General features: G+C 53.1%; 1 protein-coding gene and 1 long non-coding RNA gene across 3 annotated transcripts; one reads left to right on the top strand and one right to left on the bottom strand.

The window, feature by feature from the left end:
• Positions 1 to 16649: 16649 nt before the first annotated feature.
• On the bottom strand, positions 16650 to 17318 carry LOC136465772 (putative pentatricopeptide repeat-containing protein At5g52630). Its single transcript, XM_066464379.1, has one exon. The coding sequence runs from the start codon at positions 17316 to 17318 to the stop codon at positions 16650 to 16652; it is 669 nt and encodes a 222-aa protein (XP_066320476.1).
• Positions 17319 to 17448: 130 nt separating this feature from the next.
• Positions 17449 to 23552, top strand: LOC136463634 (uncharacterized). Of its 2 annotated transcripts, none has more exons than XR_010761048.1 (4): positions 17449 to 18105; positions 18637 to 18741; positions 19865 to 19967; positions 22897 to 23552. It is a non-coding gene; the product is annotated as an uncharacterized lncRNA (long non-coding RNA). The 2 variants fall into 2 exon arrangements; XR_010761049.1 differs by having other exon boundaries at positions 19865 to 20025.
• Positions 23553 to 23868: the final 316 nt, after the last annotated feature.

The raw sequence follows: 23868 nt of genomic DNA, 5'->3' as shown, positions 1-23868 counted from the left end.
TATGGGCTAGCTAGGGCTGGAGACTCAGCTACACACTAACTGTTCAGGCGGTTTATATTAAACATAAATATATTTTCACGCCAACTGATCGCCGAACTGTATACGCCGTTTCATCACCATTGCTAATTTTTCTCTAGAGTTTATTTATTTCTGCATCATGTACTACCCGTTCTATTTATTTGTATTGCAGGATCGTCGTCCAGGTGATTGGATCACCTGGTGCTTGGGCTTCTCCATCGATCAACTAGTCGGACCACTTGGTTCATGGACTCCATCACCGACCAGTTGATCAGACTGTTCATCGGTCGCTTCTACTCAATGCTCACTTTGCCGCCGACTAGTTGACCAGACTGTTCGTCGCTCGTGCTTCTTCGCCAGCTACGCCGGTTACTCCTCAGTGCTTGGATTCTTCGTGCTCGAGGACTAAGTGGGCATACTTCACCGCACGGACGTCGTTAGCTACGTCGATGCTTGGACCTCACCGCCTATGCCGAGGACTCCTCGGTGCTCGAACATCGCCGCCTACGCCGGGGACTCCTCAGTGCTCGGTCATCGCCAGCGATGCTGGGGACTCCTCGCTCCTCGGTGCTCTGTCATTGCCAGCGATGCCGGGGACTCCTCGCTTCTTGGTGCTCGGTCATCGCCACCTATGCTGGGGAATCGCTTCTTGATCCTCGGTGCTCGGTCATCGCCGCCTATGCTAGGGACTCCTCGCTCCTCACTCCTCGGTGCTCGGACATCGTCGCCTACGCTGGGGACTCCTCGGTGCTCGGTCATCGCCAGCGACATCGGGGACTCCTCGCTCCTCAGTGCTCGGTCATTGCCGCCTACGCCGGGACTCCTCGCTCCTCGGTGCTCGTTCATCGCTGCCTACACCGGGGTCTCCTCGTTCCTCACTCCTCGGTTCTCGGTCATCGCCAGCGACACCGATGACTCCTCGCTCCTCGGTGCTCAGTCATCGCCGCCTACGCCGGGGACTCCTCGCTCCTCGCTCCTCAGTGCTCTAACATCACCGCCTACGTTAGGGACTCCTTGCTCCTCGGTGCTCGATCATCGCCAGCGACACCGGGCACTCCTCGCTCCTCGATGCTCGGTCTTCGCCACCTACGCCAGGGACTCCTCGCTCCTCGATGCTTGGTCATCGCCAGTGACGCCAGGGATTCCTCGCTCCTCGGTGCTCGGACATCGCCGCCTACGCCAGGGACTCCTCGATGCTCGGTCATCGCCAGCGACGCTGGGGACTCCTCGCTCCTCGGTGCTCGGTCATCGCCGCCTACGCCGGGGACTCCTCGCTCCTCACTCCTCGGTGCTCGGTCATCGCCAGCGACGCCGAGGACTCCTCGCTCCTCGGTGCTCGGTCATCGCCACCTACGCCGGGAACTCCTCACTCCTCGGTGCTAGGACATCGCCAGCGATGCTGGGGACTCCTCGCTCCTCGATGCTCGGACATCACCAGCGATGCTCTCGGTCATCGCCAGTGATGCTGGGGACTCCTCACTCCTCGATGCTCGGTCATCGCCAGCGACATCGGGGACTCCTCGGTGCTCCCTTGGTGGTCGAATCTTGCTACATCTCATCGATGTGCTATCAAGCTGCTCCATGCTGTTCGGATCAGGGTGCTAATCTTAGGCAGCACGTCTGGGGTCTTGATACGCGCATGTCAGATGACGTTAGCATGCTTTTAGACTTCTTTGACCCTGCTACAAGATTCATTCTTCATCTTCTAGTAGGCTCAGGGACTAAGTGGGCACACTTCACCTTGCGGTGAATGTGCTTGTTCTCATCTCGAGGCTATGCTCGGGGACTGGCTGCCTGCTCGGCTAGTCTTCTACTTTATGACCATGGCACCACATGACTGCGTCACCTACTGTCAGGCTCAGGGACTAGCTGTGGGGGTATGGCCCCCAAGACATGGGCCGCACCATCAGAGGTGGCCCAGCCCATAAGATCAAAGCGTGCATGGCACTACTCGATGTGCACCGCAAGACATTGTATAGTACCAAATATGATACTTTACTTGTAACCCTGTCCCTCCAGACTATATAAGGAGAGGTAGGGGTCCCCTAGCTGATAGGCTATATCAAGCTACTTGGTCGTCTAGATCAATACAAAATACCAAAGACACAGGACATAGGGTATTACGTCGATCAGACGGCCCGAACCTGTCTAAATCGCTGTCTCTGTGCCTTGTGTCACCATCTGGTTCCTGATCACGTGCACCTCCATCGATCAATCTAACATCGTGGGATACCCCTTGGTGGTCTACCGACGATATTCTGTCGACACACCTCATTTGATGAAGCCATGAGAAGCGCTCACTCATCAAAGTGGCTTGAAGCCATGGAAGATGAAATGAAATCAATGAAAACCAATGGTGTTTGGGACTTAGAAACAATTCCTAAAGGAACCAAGATAGTAGGCTGTAAATGGGTCTACAAAACCAAACATAACTCCAAAGGGAATATAGAAAGATTCAAAGCGTGACTTGTGGCGAAAGGCTTCACGCAAAGAGAAGGTATAGATTATAATGAGACATTTTCTCCAGTCTCATGTAAGGATTCTTTTAGAATCATAATGGTGTTTGTAGCACATTACGATTTAGAATTACATCAGATGGATGTAAAGACGACGTTCCTAAACGGGGATCTAGAGAAAAATATTTACATGGCACAACCGAAAGGTTTTGTTGTGGAAGGAAAAGAACGTATGGGATGCCACCTGAAGAAATCCATTTATGGATTAAAACAAGCGTCAAGACAGTGGTATTTGAAGTTTGATAGTACAATAAGAAAGTTTAGGTTTTAAAAAAATATAGGGGACAATTGCTGTCGGTGCAGAAAGTGACCAACTAGTGAATATTTGTAGTTTTGTTGTACATTGTGATCGGAGGTGGCCTAGCACTCAATAACACAAGATTTATATTGGTTTAGGCAACGTGCCCTATGTCCAGTCGGGGTCGGTCGGTGACTTTATTCCTGAGCCTAGGTGCTCAAAGTTTACAGTGAGGTTGCAAACAAGAAGGAGAAAGATGGGGTGCACACGAGGTCCGGTCGGCTCTGGTCGAAAGGGCCGAGAGTGACAGGAACTTCACTATGAGCTAAGTGTTCAAGCGGGTGCTTGAGGTCCGAACCTGACGGTTCTATGGTTGTGAGCTATTGATCTAAGGAACTCTAGCCAACTAGAATTGGTCTCCTTTGTTGGAGGAAGCGCACCCCATTTTATAGATGAAGGGGACGGCTTTACAAGTGAGAGGGAAAGGGTGCGTATTTTACCGAGCCTTGTTGCGCACGCCTACCGAGTCTTGTTGTCCACACCGGTTGGTACAAGATAATGGTAGGCGCCTACAATACTGTTGATGTTACTGTAGAATGCCAGATGCATGGAGGAGGTCGTGCTGTCTTCTTCAGGGACGGTAGACGTTGGTACCTGCTAATACTGTTTGATGCCTAGAGGCATGTGAGGAGTCTCACCACGTTCACCCGGTACGGTAAATCTCGGTGCCCATAACGCTATCGATGCTCAGAGGCACGTGGGGGGTCTTACCATATGGGAGTTTTTAGCGGCGCCTACAATACTATAGAGGGAGATGTCGGCGCCTACAACACTATTTATGTCAGGGTGACTGCAGAGTACTGTTCAGTGTAGGGTATGGTCCCTAGTATAGTGGTTTTGACTTGTGAGCCTTGCCTTGCATTTCTCTGCACGTCTCATGGTTCCTACCGAGCGGGCGTCCCTGGTCGGATGGCTCCAGTCGGCTCTGAGTGCGCCGGCCAGAGAAGAGCGGTGAGCACTGTTCCCATGAGCCCCGATTGGAGGGACACGGGGTCGGAGTCGGAAGTATCGCTTTGGGCCAGGCCTTCCGATCGGAGAGGGCGTTCGGAGGCATCTAGAGGCCGAAGCGAGTGCTCTGATCGGAGTGGTGGGCTAAAGGGGTCGACGAGCGGGCGCCGCTCCTTTTGGTCTAGACCTTCTGGTCGACGACTGGTCCATCCTTCTAGCCTGTTGTACTTAGACTCTTGGGCCGAGCCTTGGCGTGGAATCCAGTCCCCGAGGGACCCCGGGTTTATGAACCCAACAGGAGCCCCCAAGCCCTTGGGCGATTCGGGTCGAATCGTTCGGGGGATTTTTGTCTTGCCGACGGGTGCGCACGAGCGCACCCGTGGGTGTAGGCCCTGAGCCCTCGGGCGGTTCGGGTGGAACCGCCTGGGGGGTTTTCTATGTGGAGGTTTTCTATTTTGTCGGCAGAATTTTGTTGCCCGAGGCATCGTTGTGTAGCCAAGGTGATTTTTAGTTTGTTTTTTGAGAGATTGGGTGAGAGGGAGCTTGTGGATCCTGGTGTCGGTGCACGCCGTGGGATCAAGCGAGGGAGTTAGCCAAGGTTTTTGGACAAGACAGAGCTCACTGACCCTGCATCGATGCATGCCGTGGGATTGGGCGAGGAAGTTAGTTCGGGCGTGAGAGAGCTCATAGATCTTGGTGTCGATGCGCGCCGTGGAATCGGGTGAGGGAGTTAGTTCAGGCGTGAGAGAGCTCACTGATCCTGGCGTCGATGCGCGCCGTGGGATCGGGTGAGGGAGTTAGTTCGGACAAACCCTAGCATCGGTGCGTGCCATGGTTTTGAAATAGTTAATTTAGGGGTCGGACGAGACCGAGACCGTGGGTCCTGGTGTCGGTGCGTGCCGTGGGACCGGGCGGGTCAAAGTCATGGATCCTGGCCTCGGCGTAGCATGGGTGGCCGAGGTAGTTAGTTTTTTGGTATCAGACGAGGCGACTAGGCTGTGCTCGTGGATCCTGATCACGCGAGTTTGGAGTCGCGGTCCCTGGTTTTCAACGTGAGTTCGGAGTCGCGGTCCCTGGTTTTCGACGCGAGTTCGGAGTCGCGGTCCCTGGTTTTTTGGAGCGCAGTCGGAAGTGTAGCCGGATGACATGAGTTCGGAGTTGATGCGAGTTCAGAGTCGCGGTCCTTGGTTTTTTTGGAGCGCAGCCAGAAGCATAGTTAGTTGGTTAGTTTATAGATTGGACGAGGCGGTGCTCGTGGATCCTGGCGTCGGTGCGCGTTGTGGTACCAGGCGAGTCGAAGTTATGGATCCTAGCGAGTCTAGGGTCGCAGTCCTTGGCGCTTGTCTTGAGCCCCCGAGCCCTGTTGGGCCTTCATAGGGGTCGATGTGAGTTGTGTGCGTTACCCCATCCTTGGTTCCTCACAACCAGAGGGGCTGAGTCTTGTTGCCTGTCCCAATCGCTCGGGCTCGAACGACGTCGCTCGGTGAGTTCGCTAACGGGTATGATCGAGTGGAATCCAGGTCCATCATTCATGATGGGGTCGGTATAGCCCTCTTGTGACATTCCACTACTCCTTTACCTACAAACCGGCAGATGCCTGGGTCATTTCAGAGACCGACCCGGGTGGCCTAACGGCCTCCCCTCGATGGAGATTCTATGGGCTTGGCGAGAGGTTTAGGATCGAACGAGAAGGTTGAGATGACCTGGTCTACCAGACCGGGCGAGGGCCGCACGGGGCTCATCTACGGTTTTCTCCCCTCGCTATGTTGGTTGCTCATGTCGAATGAGGCAACCGCCGCTTCATGACGCAACACAGAGCGTTGTGATGCATTTCGCTGCATGTGCGATGCTTAGTTCTCGAGCCCCCAGGTGGTTCAGGGCCCAAATCGTCTGGGAGGCACGGGCGTATGGAATGAATGCGCGTATGGATGTATGAAATGATTGTAAGGAAATAGAGGGGGTTGGTAGTGCTCACCGTGATGGCTTAAGTGATGGGGTTCGGAGAGCTTCCATCAGAAATGTCCGGTCGGGACCTGCGCTCGTCAATCGTGGGTGAGCCCTTGTGTGAATAGTTTTTTGTATTAATGAACACATGCTCACCTTGATGACCTAAGTGATGGGGTTCAGAGAGCTTTCAGTCAGAAATATCCGACCAGGACCCGTGCTCGTCGTTTGTGACAGAGTCAGCATGGCCTACATGGGGCGCCCCTTCGCTTCCTTACCTGTCACTTGGTATCTATCCTGAGTGATTCGATCGACTCAGGGGGTCGGATGGTTTCTTCCAGCGGAAGATTTCGCTTTGGGTTCCTCTAGGTCTAGCCTGGGGAAGTGGGGAGCCGTCCGTGTGTGGTGGTGCTTCGGTTCCTGTGCCCATCGTGCGGTAGTGGTGGGCCATGGCTAGGCCATGTCCCTTCTGATCAGGAGCCATTCCATCGTGCAGGGCATGTCTCATCGGTTAGGGCATGTCTTATCAGCATTAAATGGGAAAGAGAGAGAGAGAATTCCTCGCTCCGCCGTTCCGTCTTCCTCGATCGGCGCGCCCTTCCCTGACTGCTGTTTCCCTTTCCTTAAGTAGGAGAAGGGAGAGGGCTTTTTCGCTCCATTCTTTTGGTTGTTCCTCGTCTACCGCCGCCTTCCTTCTTCCTTCTTGCCATGAGCGTTCCTGAGAGCCGCGGAGGTTTCTAGGAAAGAAAGTGGAGAGAACGAGGGGGAAGAGAAGAACTCACCAATCCTCTTGCGATCCTGGAGCAAAATGTCGAACTGGAGGTCATCCACCGTGAGGAAGTCGGTGTTGGAGGCCTTTGTCAAGAAGGGGTTTCTGCCGTGCGCAGGAGGTGGCGCACTAGAGGGTTCCCGGGGGGGAGGAGCTTCCATAGCCTTGGCCTGACGAGGTGGTGTCCTTCCTCACCTTCCATGAGCGCGGGTTGGGATACCCCGTGCACTAGTTCTTGTGCGGACTCCTCAATAAGTGGGGTCTAGAGCTACATCACCTTAATCCGATGGGGGTGCTGCACATCGCCAGCTTCGTCACCGTCTACGAGGCTTTCCTCGGGATGGAGCCACACGCGGATTTCTTCCGGTGGCTATTCTCCGGGAGGACCCTGACGGCGGGGAACTCGGCCGAAACCATGCTAGTGGGAGGTTTTGCCTTGCAAAGGAAGCCGAGCACGGGAGGTTCATACCCCACGTACACCCCCTATGACTCCAACCGAGGGTGGCACGGGGAGTGGTTTTACATCAGGAATCCGGCGGCGGCGACATTCCCGACGTTCACCGGTGGGAGGCCAGAGAACCGGGATAGCTGGTCATGGGGTTGCGCCCGCACAGAGAAGCACAAGGTGGGAGTCATCGAGGTGGAGCTCCAAGAGCTCGTAAAGCGGGGCCTTGATGGGGTGTAGGTGTTCCACACCCTCTACCGCCGCCGGGTTGCGCCGTTGGTGGAGAGGACGCGGCCGATGTGGAGGTACAGCGGCTAGTCAGACCTGGACCGTGTGTCACTGGAGGACCTACCAGACGACAAGGTCTGGAGTTGCCTGGGCCAGGTGCTGCAGCTGAGGCCCAAGGAGATGGTTGTGGGGAAACCATACCGTTCAATGCCTCGGTCGTATCCAGACTGGTATGATCCCTTCTTTTTCGTTCATGTCTCTTCCTCTACTTTTCCTATTTCTTAATTTCGGGTCATCCATTCCGTAGGGGCTTGAAAAGTACAAGTCTCGGCCGCACCTTCCTAAGGGACCGGAGGGTACGGCCCGGCAGGCCGCCTAGAAGGAGGCGACAGATGTTAGGAAGAAGAAGAGAACAAGGGAGGTTCGGCGGAAGCAGGAGAAGGAGCGGGAGGTCACCCGACGCGTGAAGGCCGGGGAACGTAGGAGCGACGTCAAGTCAGAACTTGCATCGGATGATCCTACAGATGTGGACAACATGGTCTTTTCTGACGAGGAGAAGAGTCAGGAGGTTGTTGTGACCTTGGCGAAGCGTTGCGACCCTACGGCAACATCTGTTGGTGAGGAGCATGAGGCCGCGCGGTGTGCGGCGAGCGTGGATGCCGTTGGTGGACGAGTGGCGAAATGGACGTGGTCACCGTGCCCCTTGGTGGTGTCGCCTACCCGTCATCGCCTATGGCAGATGCGGTTGAGCAAGCCAGGCGGTCTGGGGAGCAGACTGGTGCCTATACGTCGCATGACTTGCAGCCAACAGATGCTCCGCCCGTTGCTTCGGTCGGGGAGTCTCGAGCCAGAGCTCGTAGCGACCCGGAGGCCGGGCAGGAGCCGGTCGGGATGACTCCACCCCTGTCTAAAGCGAGGGGGTGCGGGTTGCAGCCTAGGAGCGGTCCTCGTCCTGCAGGTTCGTCATCATCGGGGCCTGCCTTCAGAGTCATGCCGCTCATCTCTCGGTGTGTTTCCCTTTGTTGCTCTTCGATCTTTTGTTGGTTGAGTCTTTTTAGAGTGTGACTTACCTGTAATTTCTGTTAGTGGCCGAGGGATGATGGGGCTGAGCATCGCCTCGACTCCCATGTAGGAGACCTAGAGGCCCACCCTGTAGCATGCTACGGCAAGCGACGGGGGGAGCAGGGTGGTGGCGGCGAGCCCTTCCCTTTTGGGGTGATTGTTGCGATGGCGGCGATTCTGGTGCTGATGACGGGGGCTGTGTTGGAAGTAACCCTCATGGCCCCTCCTCCACCGGTCATGGCGAAAGAGGAGAGGGAGACCGAGCTCTTGGCCTCACCGGGCGGAGGGCCACCTGGCTCATCCTTGCCGCCAGGGCCGAAGGCACCGAAGGAAAGTGCTACCGGGATGGAGTCAGGATGCCCGTTGGCGGTCCACGTGAATGAAGTGGTGGACATTCCGTATGATGATGAGGCGGATATCACGGCGGGGCTGCTAGTGTCGCTGCAGGAGCTGGCGGTGGTCCAATCCGAGGCTGGGCCCTTCGGTGGGCTACCAGAGGGTGACCTAGAGTGGGCCTGCCCTGAGGACCAAGCGGAGGTGCGGTTTGTCCTTTGGGATTCCCGGGAGCATCAGCTCTGGGACATCCTAGGGGAGCAAGGGCATGCACGGTGTCCAAGCTCACCAACCTATCCGAGAAGCTTGGAAACACCTAGAGGTAGGTTAGGTTTGCTCAGTAGTTGGTGGAGGTCAACCTGTAGCTTGCCGCGGTGGTGAGTTTTCCGTACTTTGTCCTTGACCTTTGAACCTTTTGTTGGTTGCTTTAGCGTGCCTGTTTTTTGTAGAGTCTAAAGGAGATGTTGTCCCACAAGTCTCGCTTCCTCCGGATGGAACATGCCCAGATGGCCGAGCTCGAACGCCGGGTGGAGTCCGCCTGCCGCGAGTCCTAGGACCGAGCGGCCGAGGCGGCCACGGTGCGGGCAGAGGGGCAGCGTGTAGCAGAGCGGGTGACTGCCACCAAGCAAAGGCTTGAGGCGGTGAAGGCCTGCTAGGCAGAGACTGAGGCGGGGTCGTGGGCATCCTTGGCGAACACCGAGGCGGCACTTTTGGAGGCCTTGGCAGCCCTTGAGCCAGAGCAGAGCGCTTTGGCGTCGGAGCAGGCCACCCTGGAGTCGACACAGAAGGCCTTGGAGGCGAAGCGGAGGGCTCGGTCGAAGGCAGACCAGGAGGTGCTCGTGCTCTGGGGCCGGGTGATGGGGACAGAGGACGCGAGTGCCCAGCTACGTGAGCAGGCAGCCCGGTAGGCGGAGGATCTCTCCATCCTTAAGAACTTCCATGTTGGTACGTGCTTTTTCTGTTCTTCACTGTTGGTTTTTTTTCTTCAGCCTGTTTCTGAGCTTGTCGCTCTTCTCTCAGAGCTGGGTGAAAAGGTAAAGACGCTAGAGCAGGATCTGAAGACGATCAAGGCGACCCTCAGCCAGAATGCGGAGGAACTGGTCAAGTCCCATGAAGAGCGACATGCTCTCAAGGGGGATCTTGACCAGATCCTCAACATTGCCCAGCTTGTCGTCTCGGACGTCTTTGGGTCGGCCCCTAGAACTAGCGCACCCGTGGTCCAGCTGGCGGAGGTCCCAGATGTGGTTCGGGACCTTATTAGGAGCGGACTGTTCTATGGGGCGTCGGGGGTGCTGACTTCGGTGGCGACGCATCATCCGAACCTAGACTTCGCTGCCATCTGCAGCAGGTATGCTGAAGGCTGGAGCATGGAGGACATCCAGTCGATCGGGGAGGGCTTGCTACCGCATGCAAGGTTGGTGGCGGAGCAAGTCTCTGCGCAATGGGTGATGGGCGTCCGCCATGAAGATATGGCCAGAAGCATGCGTGGGGAAGACGCTGCCTAGCCTGCAGACTGCGCGGAGCCTAGGTCAAAGGTGAACGTTGCCCCGACCCCGACCGAGCCGAACGTCGTGCCGCCGGGGAGTGAGCAGCCCGCGCCCTCGTCGGTCGTATCATCAGCAGATGTCGTCGGGCCGGTCCAATAGCTTGCAAAATATAAGTAATTTAGTGAAGGTAGAAGTTTAAGTTTGTGGGGGAGCCCCAGTGTAAATATTACTATGTGCTGAATGACTACCGTCGATTTTGTTTTCTGTGATGGAATTGCTCCGTTCGGGGGAGCCTGTTCCCTTTCGTTCCTTAGTTTTTCCTTAGCATAATTTTGTTTTTTATTCTTTCTTTCTCATACCTGCCCATTTGTCCCGTAGGCCATGACCTTGGGAGCCTGGGGCGTGGCCCGCGAGTCTCGGCTGCTCGTAACCGTAGGGAAAGGCGGGGTGCGATCGGTTGGAATATTTTTAAAGCAAAGCTATGTAAAGGAAAACTAAGGAACAAACTATCCCGTTGGTTGGGTTGTAAGGAATTTCACCATATGTAAACAAAATAGGGAGGTAGTCATTAAGCATAATGATAGTAGTGTACTCTAGTGGAGCCCCCGAGCGCCCTAGGCCGAAAAGTGTTCGGGTCGGGGTGCTTTTGCAGGAGCATATACTAAGTAAACAATGGTAAGATTGAAGCTTAGGAAAAATGACATAGCTGTTCCAGTAGTTTGGAGAGATGAGCGTTGTTGTCGTCCTTCGGTCGGTACACGTCCGATCGGATCCTAGCCCGCTACGCTCCCTTTCTTGGTTGCTGCTTCCTTGCCTTTTTCTTCCTTCGGCCTGCCGTCCTACCGTAGAAGGTGCTTGAGGAGCTAGCAGTCCTTGTAGAGGTGGTTTATAGGGTAGTCGTGGTTGGTGCATGGGCTCTCCATGAGCTTTGTGGAAGTGGTCGGAAGGGCCCTGCTAGGGCTACGTGCCCGCATGATCAGCCGTGGCGACCAACGCGGAGTTGGTCGGTCGGCGGCGATTCTTTCTATTCTTTTTCCCCTTCTGCATGGAGGGGCCTTCGTCCTGATCCTGGCACTTGGCCTTGCCTTTGCCCTGGCCTCCGTCGGAGCGCGATGGGAGCGGCGTTTGTTGGGGGTTTTGGACAAAGGTCCGTGGTCCCAGGTCATCAGGGCTAGGACTCCGATCGCTGCTACGCGTGTCTCGGTTTGGTCCGAGCCTCGTGAATATTCGCAGTTGGTGCGGAGCGGTCACTGAGTCAAGACGAGGTGCCAGTGCGTCCTCCTATGCCGCACTTAGCGATTGTAGCGGTGATCGGGTGGAGCGACCCATCTGCCGTGTTCTTATTCCCCTAGCGAAGAACGAGGACACGTGTTGGTGTCGCGATATGGAGTACTCCACTTGTTGAACGGTGATGGTTTCCTCTAGTGTCCGGAGGTTTTGGTGGATCACCTATTCATGAGGGTCGTTCGGCTCGGACAAGCCACGCAGAAGCATTGCCACGGCGGCGATGTTCTGGTTTGCTCGAGCGAAGTGCGAGGGATCGTTCCCCCTGTCCATGGTGTTGTGCTAGACCTGACGGGTGCGCCCCTAGGCACCGTTCGCCAGCCTATGCGCGTGAGGCGTATTGTGGTGCGTCGGGCGTGCCAGCGCAGTTGGTGGCTGATGCAGCCACCGTTGTCGTAGTTCCTCCCCGTGCTCAAGTGTGAGCTTGGGGGTCTCCGCGTGAGGGTCCGGAGAGGTGTGAGTCCATGAGGACTCCGCTTCCGCTGGTGGGTGTTCTAGAGGGTCTACCATGGCGCACTCTTAGGACGGACGGTGGCTGGGTGCCATGTCGCCGATGCTGGAGCCGTCACTCTCGCCATCATCATCCATGAGGTCGAGGAAACAGGTGGGAGCATAGCTCTCCATTCCCACGAATTTGGATGCGAGAGGGGGCGACGCAGGCATCGTTCGGAGCCCCCGGGCGTATGCGTCCGCGGAAGACGTGAGGCCGTAGGGGAACTAGTTGTATGGCGGTTGCATTGGGGACAATGGGGTTTCGTCGAGTAATCGGCGCAAGATAGAAAATAGTAAGTAAATAACAGCGTGTATATTACTCACAGTGGGGTTTGAGCAGAGAGTTTGCTCGGAAAGAAGCGCGGATGCTACGTCGTCAAAGCTGTGCGTCCCAGAGTCGATGGAGGGCACCCCTCCAACGGGTGCCGGGACGTGAGCCTCCTCGCGGAGGTGTAGCACGCCGAGCCGGTCGGCGATAAAGTTCAGGCTTCCAAAGAGGAAGGCCTGGGATGGCTTGAAGATGGGTGGAACTCGCATCCCAGCGAGTGAGAGTGTAGGAAACTCCAGCGAGCCGAAGCGAATCGTATCGCCCGAGCCCGCCACGGTGAGGGTGGCGGAAAAGTGGGCCATCCAATGACCAAAAAGTGTTGAACATACAGCGTCCTCCCCACGGACGGCGCCAACTATCGGTGCAGAAAGTGACCAACTAGTGAATATTTATAGTTTTGCTGTATGTTGTGATCGGAGGTGGCCTAGCACTCAATGACACAGGATTTATATTGGTTCAGGCAACGTGCCCTACGTCCAGTCGGGGTCGGTCGGTGACTTTATTCCAGAGCCTAGGTGCTCGAAGTTTGTAGTGGGGTTACAAATAAGAAGGAGAAAGATAGGGTGTACAAGAGGTCCGGTCGGCTCCGGTCGGAAGGGCCAAGAGTGACAGGAACTTCGCTATGAGCTAAGTGTTCAAGCGGGTGCATGAGGTCCGAACCTGGCGGTTCTGTGGTTGTGAGCTATCGATATAAGGAACTCTGGCCAACTGGAATTGGTCTCCTTTGTTGGAGGAAGCGCACCCCCTTTTATAGATGAAGGGGACGGCTTTACAAGTGAGAGGGAAAGAGTGCGCATTTTACCGAGCCTTGTTGCTCACGCCTACCGAGCCTTGTTGCCCACACCGGCGGGTACAAGATAATGGTAGGCGCCTACAACACTGTTGGTGTTACTGTAGAATGTCAGATGCATAGGGGAGGTCGTGCTGCCTTCTTCAGGGATGGTAGACGTTGGTACCTGCAAATACTATTTGATGCCTAGAGGCATGTGAGGAGTCTCACCACGTTCACCCGGTACGGTAAATCCCGGTGCCCATAACGCTATCGATGCTTAGAGGCACGTGGGGGGGTCTTACCGTATGGGAGTTTCTAGCGGCGCCTACAATACTGTAGAGGGAGATGTTGGCGCCTACAATACTGTTTGTGTCAGGGTGGCTACAGAGTACTGTTCCGTGCAGGGTATGGTCCCTGGTACAGTAGTTTTGACTTGTGAGCCTTGCCTTGCTTTTCTCCGCACATCTCCTGGTTCCTACCGAGCAGGCGTCTTCGGTCGGATGACTCTAGTCGGCTCTGAGTGCACCGGTCAGAGAAGAGCGGTGTGCAGGGTTCCCATGAGCCTCGATCGGAGGGACGCGGGGTTGGAGTCGAAAGTATCGCTTTAGGCCAGGCCTTACGATCGGAGAGGGCGTCGGAGGCGTCTGGAGGCCAAAGCGAGTGTTTCGATCGGAGTGGTGGGCCAAAGGGGTCGATGAGCGGGCGTCGCTCCTTTTGGTCTAGACCTTCTGGTCGGCGACTGGGCCGTCCTTCCGGCCTGTTGTATTTAGACTCTTGGGCCGAGGCTTGGCGCGGAAGCTGGTCCCCGAGGGACCCCGGGTTTATGAACCCGATAATTGCGTTTATGCAAAGTTCAAGAATGGAAAATACATTTTCCTAGTCTTGTATGTGGATGACATCTTGCTCGCTAGTAGTGATGTTAATCTACTACTAGAAACAAAGAAGTTCTTGTCTGCGAAGTTTGATACGAAGAATCTCGGTGAAGCTTCGTTCGTCCTAGAAATAGAGATTCACTGAGATAGAGAAAATGGGTTTTATGATTATCACAAAAGGCATACTTACAAAAAGTTCTAAAGAAATACAGTATGCAAAATTGTAAGTCTTTACTTGCTCCCATAGTCAAGGGCGATAGATATGGAGAATTTCAATGTCCTAGGAACCAATATGAGATCGATTATATGAAAACGGTTCCATATAGTTCAGCTGTCGGAAGTTTACAGTATGCTCAAGTGTGTACTCGCCCTGACTTAGCATTTGTTACCGAGTTACTTGGCAGATATCAAAGTAATCCAGGAATAAAACATTGGAAATTAGTAAAGAAAGTTTTGCGTTACCTGCAAGGTACGAAGGGTCTCATGCTAACGTACAGAAGATCTGATTCCCTGCACATAGAGGGGTATACAGATTCTGATTATGCGGGAGATGATAGAAAGTCCACGTCAGGATACATATTCACTCTCGCAGGAGAAGCTATATCATAAAAAAGCTCAAAGCAAACCATCACTACATCGTTCACAATGTATGCTGAGTTTGTAGCCTGTTATAGGCCACAGTACAGGTGAATTGGCTGAAGAAATTTATGCCCGGGTTGAAAGTGGTAGACGACATACATAAACCACTCAAGTTATACTGCGATAATAATTCAGCAGTATGTTGTGCTCACAACAATAAGTCAAGTGGTGCTGCCAAACATATTGACATAAAATATTATGTTGTGAAAGACAAAGTCTGAGGTCATATAATTGGTCTTGAGCATATAAGAACAGAAAAGATGCCTGTGGATCCGCTTACAAAAGGCTTACCACCCAGCGTGTTCAAAGAACACTTAGCCGTCATGGATTTAAGGAAACACCTATGATTCCTAGACAATGAGGGCTTAGTTGAGAATCTGTTTCAAAACAGAGAGATGCATTGTAGCTGTTTAATCTAATAGCAACAGACCATGACGATGAGGCACGCTCTATGCTCTGATCTGTGGTGGAATGGGAACAAGATAAAGTAAGTTAAGTTTAAATCATAAGGTGAGATCGAGAGGTAGAATGTTAGATTGATCCCACCAGTTTGACCTAACGGCCAATTAGGTCTTGATCCGTGCCCTGATCGGGGGTACCCAACCCTAACTATGGTTGGTGGGCCCCCGTCGCATAGCGCCATAAAAAAAGAGGTGGGGGCCGAGGCACAAGGCACGAGGTTCACCTGAGCTGCCAGACACCCCACCTACATCCTAAACCCTAACCGATCTAGAGAGGGGGCGCTGTCAGCGATGGGAAGCACCGCCATCGGCTTCACCCCGCCTCTGCACCACCGCCATGCGACTGCGCCTTCACCACGTCACAGTCGCGCCTTCACCGAGTCACCACCGCACTTGCGATGACCAACTCGTCTTCGTCAAAGGTGGCCGATGGTTTATATCTCCGCACCCCTTTCTCTATCTCTCTCTGTTTTTCTATTACTAGTATATGTTATAGGATTTACTATTTATCCTAAATATTAGTTAGATCCGGTTGATCTACACCTAACCGATCCTATGTAACTAGCAACAACATCCTTCTCTTCCAGAGACAAGAACACCTGCTCTGCCTCGGCGATCGTACCATGTTTCGAGTACATGCCCAAGATGACATTGCCCACAAAAGCTGTCACGTCCAGCCCAATCTTGACAGTGTCACAATGCAAGGCTGCTGCAATGCCAGAATTCTCCAAATTGCTGCAGATCACAAGAGCGGCAGCGTACGAGAACCTATCAGGATGCAGCCCACGCAACTTCATAAGCCTGAGCACATCCAACTAAAGTTTTCCAAACGGGCCAAGCCCGCTGGGCCGAGACGAGCACGGTACAAATTGGCCTGGTATGAAAACGACCTGGCCTGGCAGTTACCGTGCCCGTGCCAAGCACGGCACGGGCATGGCCCGCTTCAACGGCCGGCACGGGGGCGGCATAGCCTCGAGCCGTTGGATGGAGCCCCCCCGCCTGTTGACCGTTGATCTAGGGGTCGGGTGGGACAACTTTATAAGCCAGCCGCTGCTCCTGGCTCCCCACCTTTCCAAACCCTAGCTCATTCTGTCCCCATTCTAGCCGCATGGCCGCATCGAGCTCTCCCATCGACTGAAACTCTAGTTGCTCTCCTCTCTTCTTCCCGCCGTCCGGTGGCTGGTTAAGGCGTCGGTTGCTGGCACGGGCACACGGCACGACCTTCTACACCACTCTTCCTTCTCCCTGACCGTCGATGTAGCTTTCTCGTCGAGATCCACCACCGTTTGTCTTCGTCTCTGTCTCGTCGCTCTCATCGACCTCGTCGGAGTCCGGCATCATTGGGGCTCCGCTCTGATGCGTTAAGGTACCAGGGTGTCGGGTCTCCGCGACGTCGTCATCGCCGTTGTCTCTGGTGCTCCGTCAAGAGAGGTGAGCCATAACCCGAGATCTGTTCGTTTTTGTTCTTCTTCTTGATTTCTTCATGATCTTCTATTAATCCTAGGTGTTCTTGTTGTTCTTGGTTTTGGTAGGCGTTGGCGTTGAGGGACCGGAGGCCGGCGACGACGAGATGTCGAACGAGGAGGACATCGGTCTCTCCATGACCATCAACGACGAGCTGCGCCTCTGCGGGATGACCGAAGATGACGAGGACGATGTCGCTGGGGATGACCGGTGATGTGGTTTTAGTGTCAAGACACGACACTAGTCCGCTGGGCTACCGTGCCTGGGCCAGAGTCTGGACACGGTGGCACTACACGGCATGGCACGGCAGTGACACCATGCCTGATAGTGCCGTGCCGTGTAGTGCTAGTGCCGTGCAGTGCCAGTGCCACCCGTTTGGAAAACTATACATCCAACCCATCTCCGGTTGGGAGCTCGCCGCCAGACATGAGATCAGGGCGTTGTGCGATACGAGATTGGGCTCCGAGAGCGTCCTGAAGACGTCGTACCATGCCTCGGAGCAGCCGCACTTCATGTACATGGACACGACCGAGTTGGCCACGAAGGACGCGCCTAGGAAGCCGCTCTTGACGGCGTCCGCGTGCACCTGCGCGCCCGCCGCGAGCGCCTGCAGGGCGGCGCAGGAGCGCGCCACGCTGGCGTATACGTGCTCGTTCGGCCGCACGTCTCCCATCCGCGCGAAGAGCTCCAGCGCCAGATCCGGCCTCCCTGCCTGAGCGCAACCGGAGATGAGCGCTGACCAGGAGACGAGGTTCCGGCGCGGCATTTCACCGAACACCCTCCGCGCGGCCTCGAGGAGGCCGGACCTCGCGTACGTGACGATGAGGTGGTTCGAGAGGAAGACGTCCGCCGCATGGCCGGCTTTGGTGGCGGCCGCGTGCGCCGCTGTGGTGGCATGGGCGCGTGAGCTGGTGCTGGCGCCGTGGAGGATGAGAGACACTACCCTTCGCAGGATCATGTATGCACTACAGCGTTAAGACTGAGGATAGGGATGCTGGGCTTTGCGTTGCGGTCTTGCCCGGGCCTTCCGGATCCGGGATAAATTGAAGACCAATCTGAGTGTTTTGGCACAAGAAGAGACTCCAATTGTCGGCCATCACAGCTGGTCCACATTTTTTATTCCCTTCTTCTCTCATTTCTCATCTCTCATGTCTCACAGCTAAAAACGCTAGAGAGTGGACATATTTTCGTGCGACAATCGAACTTGGGGGCCGTCGTTGTGCCTCCATGCGTTTCCATCTCCGCGCGCTTCCCCGCTCGCGCGGTGGGCCCGGTCTCACGCGGTCTGCCCTCCCCCGCACGACGATCCCGTGATAGATGGCGTCGCAGGATCGCTCGCTTGCCCGGGCGACGATCCCGCATCCAATCACGCAGCACCCGATCCCGCCCGGCCACCCCGGCCAGATCCATCACGGTCGTGCTATACTGCAGCCTCTCCACGGCCGGCCCCGACCATCGCCCGCCCGCGCCATCATCAGGCCCTGTCGCCGCCGGATCCCCGCCGCAGTGAAGGGGATGCGGAGTTGACGGAGGCGGCGACAGCGCATAGTGCGCCATCTGCCTGGCGGAGTTCGAGGACGGCGAGTCCACGCGTGTGCCGCCCCAGTGCGTCCACACGTTCAACGCTGCCGGCCTACCTGCGGGACAACGAGGGCATCCACTGCAAACTACCGCTGCGAGTGGCCGCTCCCGCAAGTGCTGCTCTCCGCCTTCTCCATCCACAACGAGACCCTCAACGTCTGAATGTACGTAAACTCTCTCTGCCCTACCCTCCTTAATTAATGGTTCTATATATATTGTTGTTTGTTCCAATTGATGTTAGCTACGTTGGGAGGAACGGGATATCGATTTTGGCCATGACTCGATTGCAATGCGTTCAATTGTTTGGTACATGAGATTTCTGGGCGTTTATTTCCTGCTTGTGCATAATCCTTGCGTATGTTTCAGAATTAAGATTCATTGTTATGGATTGGCGAAATATATTGAATTTTGTAGTTTCATTCTTTTAGCTGGTTCAGGAACACGTTTGGAATCAGAAAAGGTCAGCTTCGTAGCCCTGACAGTCTTTGTTCTTTTGGTTCTTTTCATTTGCATGTTGTTGAATGCAAGTACATCAACCAGTTCAGAGAAAGCAGGACACTGACTTAACTTAGCATCCCTCCTACTCAATTTGAAGTCTTTCTTCACGTCAGTTAATACCTTTTCATCACGTTTAGCATAACATTAAAAAAACAGATAAGTTCAGAGTTAACATTCAAACAATTGCCCTGCTCCAGACTGTCTTCGCCAACCTGCAGGAAGTCTTCCTTGGCACCAAGGTCGTCGTGCTCTTCCTCATTGTGCTGCTCACCATCGCTGCCCAATGCACACACTTTGGCTAGGTATGTAGTATGTGTGTCATGTTACACTTCATTCTAAATTATAAAATATTTGGTGTTTGCGTAAGGGTCCTTGGTTGTGGGTTGTGTTACAGTGTTTTTTTTTTGTTCGTTGCCTCTGCAAATTGTGAAATTTATTTGTTTGTCTAATCCAATTCAATAATGAGGCAGGAAGGTAAATTGAGGTGTGATGTTAACTTCCTTCTTCTAAATGTTCAACGATGCTTTCTTGTACTAAAATATTTGCCTTGGATTTGGTTAGCTGAGATGAGATATAGCTGAATATTCCTTGCTGTTAGCTGTTTGCTTGCTTCTGGTAACCGCAGGGAGAAATTATTATTGTGGGCAAACCTATTCATCATTAACTAAAAATAGGTCGCATTATGTGTTGCTTTGCATGTTGTAACACTAATATTTTCCATCTTTAAGGATTAGTACTAGAGTTTCATTGATTATTACTAGAAATTCATCGGTACTTCAGTGGTTCAGAGAAATTTAGTAATTTTGCATTTTAGCCAACTTGTCCCTATTGTTCATCTCCCTCCCACCGTCCCCTGCTTCCCATCCACCTCCCTCCCCTGCTTCCCTAGCTGCTCCAGGAATAATCTCATCATCATCATCAGTTCCATCTCCTTCATCAATTGATTGGGTTCCTCGAGCCTGCAACAATTCTCTACAACTCTGTTCACTGCCCATGAGTATTGTGCTGACAACAATGCCATGAGCATTGTGCTGATTGAGTGAGTGACTGAGGATAAGGCCAGCAGGATTTATATCAGATTTGAGAGTTGAATCTTAAAATTGATTTTGATATGAATGGTATGCCCAAATAGAAGAACATGGTTATATAATTTTTGAGAAGCTCCCATCCTCTGAATATCTGTTGTCTGAAAGTCTGCAATTCTGATATTGTTGGTAAATAAATTGTCAAATATATTGTTTTACCCAGCCCACTTAGACTGTAATATTTTTATTAGTTTATATCTCTAACTGTATAATTTCGCCATTCCCCTGTCTTCGATTGGTGTCAGCACTTCATATGGGCAGTGATTTAAAAGATAAGGCTTTAAATTCTTTTTTCCCTCAAAAAATAATTTGTAACCTACGTGTTTTTTTCAATGGTCAGGATGAAGACTTCTACTTGGTAGATCCTCATGAAATGATATATTATCGACAAAAGATGCTCGGCAGTCCACCGGGGTATCCCACGATGTAGATTTGTCGTAGAGGTGAGCGAGATCAGGAGTGAGATGGTAATACAAGCACCAAGACACAAGATTTAGATAGGTTCGGCCGTCAGTATGACGTAATACCTACATCCTGTGTTCTTATGTATTGCATTGAGATGTATGGATCTGTCCACTAGGGGATCTCTGCCTCTCCTTATATACTCTGGAGGGGTAGGGTTACAAGGAAAGTATCATATTTGGTACTATACAATAGTTTGCGGTGCACGTCGAGCAGCGCCGTGCACGTCTTGATCTTGTGGGCTGGGCCACCTCTGATGGTGCGGCTCATGTCTTGTCTTGTGGATACCGGGGGTTATATCCCCACAGCTAGTCCCTAAGCCTGACAGTAGGTGACGTAGTCACGTGGTGCTAGAGTCAGAAAGTAGAAGACCAGCTGTGCAAGCAGCCAGTCCCCGGGCATAGCCTCGAGATGAGAACAAGCACATTCACCGCAAGGTGAAGTGTGCCCACTTAGTCCCCGAACCTGCTGGAAGATAAAAAATAAATCTTGTAGCAGGGTCAAAGAAAAAGAAATCTGAAAGCTTTGCCGACTTCATCCGACATGCGCGCATCAAGACCCCAGACGTGATGCCTAAGATCAGCACTCTGATTCGAACAGCATAGAGCAGCTTGATAGCACACCGATGAGACGTAGCAAGATTCGACCACCAAGGGAGCACTGAGGAGTCCCTGGTGTCGTTGGTGATGTTCGAGCACCGAAGACCGAGGAGTCCTCGGCGTCGCTGGCGATGTCCGAGCACCGAGGAGCGAGGAGTCCCCGGCGTCGCTGGCGATGTCCGAGCACCGAGGAGCGAGGAGTCCCCAGCGTCGCTGGCGATGTCCAAGCACCGAGGAGCGAGGAGTCCCCGGCGGCACCGAGGAGCGAGGAGTCGCCGGCGTCGCTGGCGATGACCAAGCACCGAGGAGCGAGGAGTCCCCGGCATCGCTGGCGATGACCGAGCACCGAGGAGCGAGGAGTCCCCGGCGTCGCTGGCGATGTCCGAGCACCAAGGAGCGAGGAGTCCCCGGCGTCGCTGGCGATGACCGAGCACCGAGGAGCGAGGAGTCCCCGGCGTCGCTAGCGATGACCGAGCACCGAGGAGCGAGGAGTCCCCGGCGTCGCTGGCGATGTCCGAGCACCGAGGAGCGAGAAGTCCCCGGCGTCGCTGGCGATGTCCGAGCACCGAGGAGCGAGGAATCTCCGGCGTCGCTGGCGATGTCCGAGCACCTAGGAGTTCCCGGCGAAGCTGGTGAGGTCCGAGCACCGACGTAGCTGGCGATGTCCGTGCGATGAAGTGTGCCCTCTTAGTCCTCGAGCACGAAGAAACCGAGCGCCGAGGAGTCCCCGACGTAGCTGGCGATGAAGCACGAGTGACAAACAGTCTGGTCAACTGGTCGGCGGCGAATTGAGCATTGAGTAGAAGCGACCGGCGAATAGTCCGATCAACTGGTCGGCGATGGAGTCCATGAACCAAGCGGTCCGACCAGTTGATCGGGGGAGAAGCCCGAGCACCAGGTGGTCCGATCACCTAGACGATGATCCTGTAGTACAAACATGTAGAACGGGTAGTACATGATGTAAAAATATATGAACTTCGGAGAAAAAAATAGCGTATGTAGCTCGGCGATCAGTTGGAGCGAAGATGTATTTATATTTAATATAAACCGCTCGGTCAGTTAGTGTGTAGCTGAGTCTCCAGCCCTAGCTAGCCCATAGTCCATGACGTCGAACGCGGAGCCCGTGCACGTGTAGGAGGAACAGATGTCGGTAAGGAGCCGCTGCCGACCACCCATAACGTAGAGGACAGACGCTCGTGCACGTGTAGGGAGAAGCCGGAGACATGGCCGTCTCTGGAGGCGTCCGAGCATCAACATGACTGTTCAGGGGTTCGAAAAATCATTTGAAGAGCAAACATGGAGAAAACAACTCGGAGAAACATCATGGCGATATATGGAGATTGAAGAATATTTAGGAAGATATTAAAGCGTGACTTAGCTTTAGACAAAAAGTCTGGTCGGTGACGTATGTCGTTATCTGGTCGGCATTGACGACGAGCTTCTGGCGGGCGGTGAGTTGTTGGTGAAGACAACCTCGGAGGTGGTTCCGAGATCAGATCTGCTGTCGCGAGGACTGGTGTAGCCAGCGATGAATCTTCGTCGTGGACCGGCATGGATCTCCACGAGATTGATGACGAGAACGCGCTGTTGATTTGAGGTCCATCTGACTCGCCATGGATTAAGCGCACACCCCCTACCTAGCGCGCCAACTGTCGACAAAAGATGCTCGGCAGTCCACCGAGGGGTATCCCACGATGGTAGATTTGTCGTAGAGGTGAGCGAGATCAGGAGCGAGATAGTAATACATGCATCAAGACACAAGATTTAGACAGGTTCGGCCGTCGGTATGACGTAATACCTACATCATGTGTTCTGATGTATTGCATTGAAATGTATGAATCTGTCCACTATGGGACCCCTGCCTCTCCTTATATACTCTGGAGGGGTAGGGTTATAAGAAAAGTATCTTATTTGGTACTATACAATAGTTTGCGGTGCACGCCGAGCAGCGCTGTGCATGCCTTGATCTTGTGGGCTGGACCACCTCTTATGGTGCGGCCCATGTCTTGTCTTGTGGATACCGGAGGCCATACCCCCACATATATTCTTTGATTCTTTTTTCATCGAGAAAGATTTGGAAGTCGAGAAAAAAGTGTCCGGTGTGGATTAGCCAAATAGAACCTGTAGATTTTGATAAACAGAGTATATTCTTGAGTTAGTTTGTTGCAGCTGTCGCATCTCATATAGGGATATTATGTCGCATCTCACTTTCGTTCCCTGATTGATAATCATTCCCTTTCATATTGATTCAAATGTGGTGATTTTAGTTTGCAACATTAAGTTTGTGTGACACTCAAATTCTTTCATGCAGATGGCATCTTCAGAACACACGAGCCTGTTCGTTTGGAGGAATTCGGATGGTTTGGAGGAATGCTGGAGGAATTTGTGAGAGAAAAACACTGTTCTGGATGAAAAAAGAAGCGGATCAAGCCGGATTTAAGGGCACGCGACGTGTCGCATCCCATTCATAGATATATCCAACACCAACAATGAAAGTGGACCAACGACATCCAATTTGCAACCAGATGACACAGACCCAAAAGAACGCAAGAGGCAAAGGGCAAGGGACGCGTATGCGAACATGCCTCAAGATCGAAAGGAGAGGTTACTAAAAAAACATCGAGAAGATTATCATCGAAGGAAAGCTCAAGCTCTCCTTACAAATGAAGATTCACAATCCACAATCCCACTCCTTGCTGAAGGTTACTAGACTTTTTAAGGCATATTATGTCTACAGGCATCCTCAGTAATGTTGAGCAGTGCGACACCTCAAGAGTAGAAAATATGGTTCCAGATGAGAATGCTGATTGGTTGCACAGAAATGATTCATACAACATGCCACATGCAACAAAGACCTCCCTTCAAGTGTTGGGTACCGCGTACAATTGTCCAGTGAATATCATTTTATACATATGCTATTTCATAAAGTGGATATGCTACATTTGTTGTAATACTATTGAATTTCATTTCTACAAGTCATGTATTTCAATTCAGCTTCATTGACATCTATTTCAATTCTGTTTAATTGATTGGGAGTAATCTCTATTGATATACACCGAAGCATGTTTGATTTAGCTAGCACCTCCAAGTGAATATAATATGACCAAATATACATAAATATTTACAGAAACCTCCTTTGATTTGTATATGAGGAAATGCTAGCCGAAATTAGCCTTGATTCAGCAAATACCACATTAGTTGGTGATTGTGCCGTCACAACACCCTCATCCAAGAATTCATGTACGATGAACTTAACAAACAAGCAGCGTAAAGCTAAGTGTGC

Source organism: Miscanthus floridulus, chromosome 7 (genome assembly GCF_019320115.1).
Source record: "Miscanthus floridulus cultivar M001 chromosome 7, ASM1932011v1, whole genome shotgun sequence".
Taxonomy (NCBI): Eukaryota; Viridiplantae; Streptophyta; class Magnoliopsida; order Poales; family Poaceae; genus Miscanthus; species Miscanthus floridulus.
Note: the sequence above shows the minus strand (reverse complement) of the source record. Positions and strands in the feature narration are given on the sequence as shown.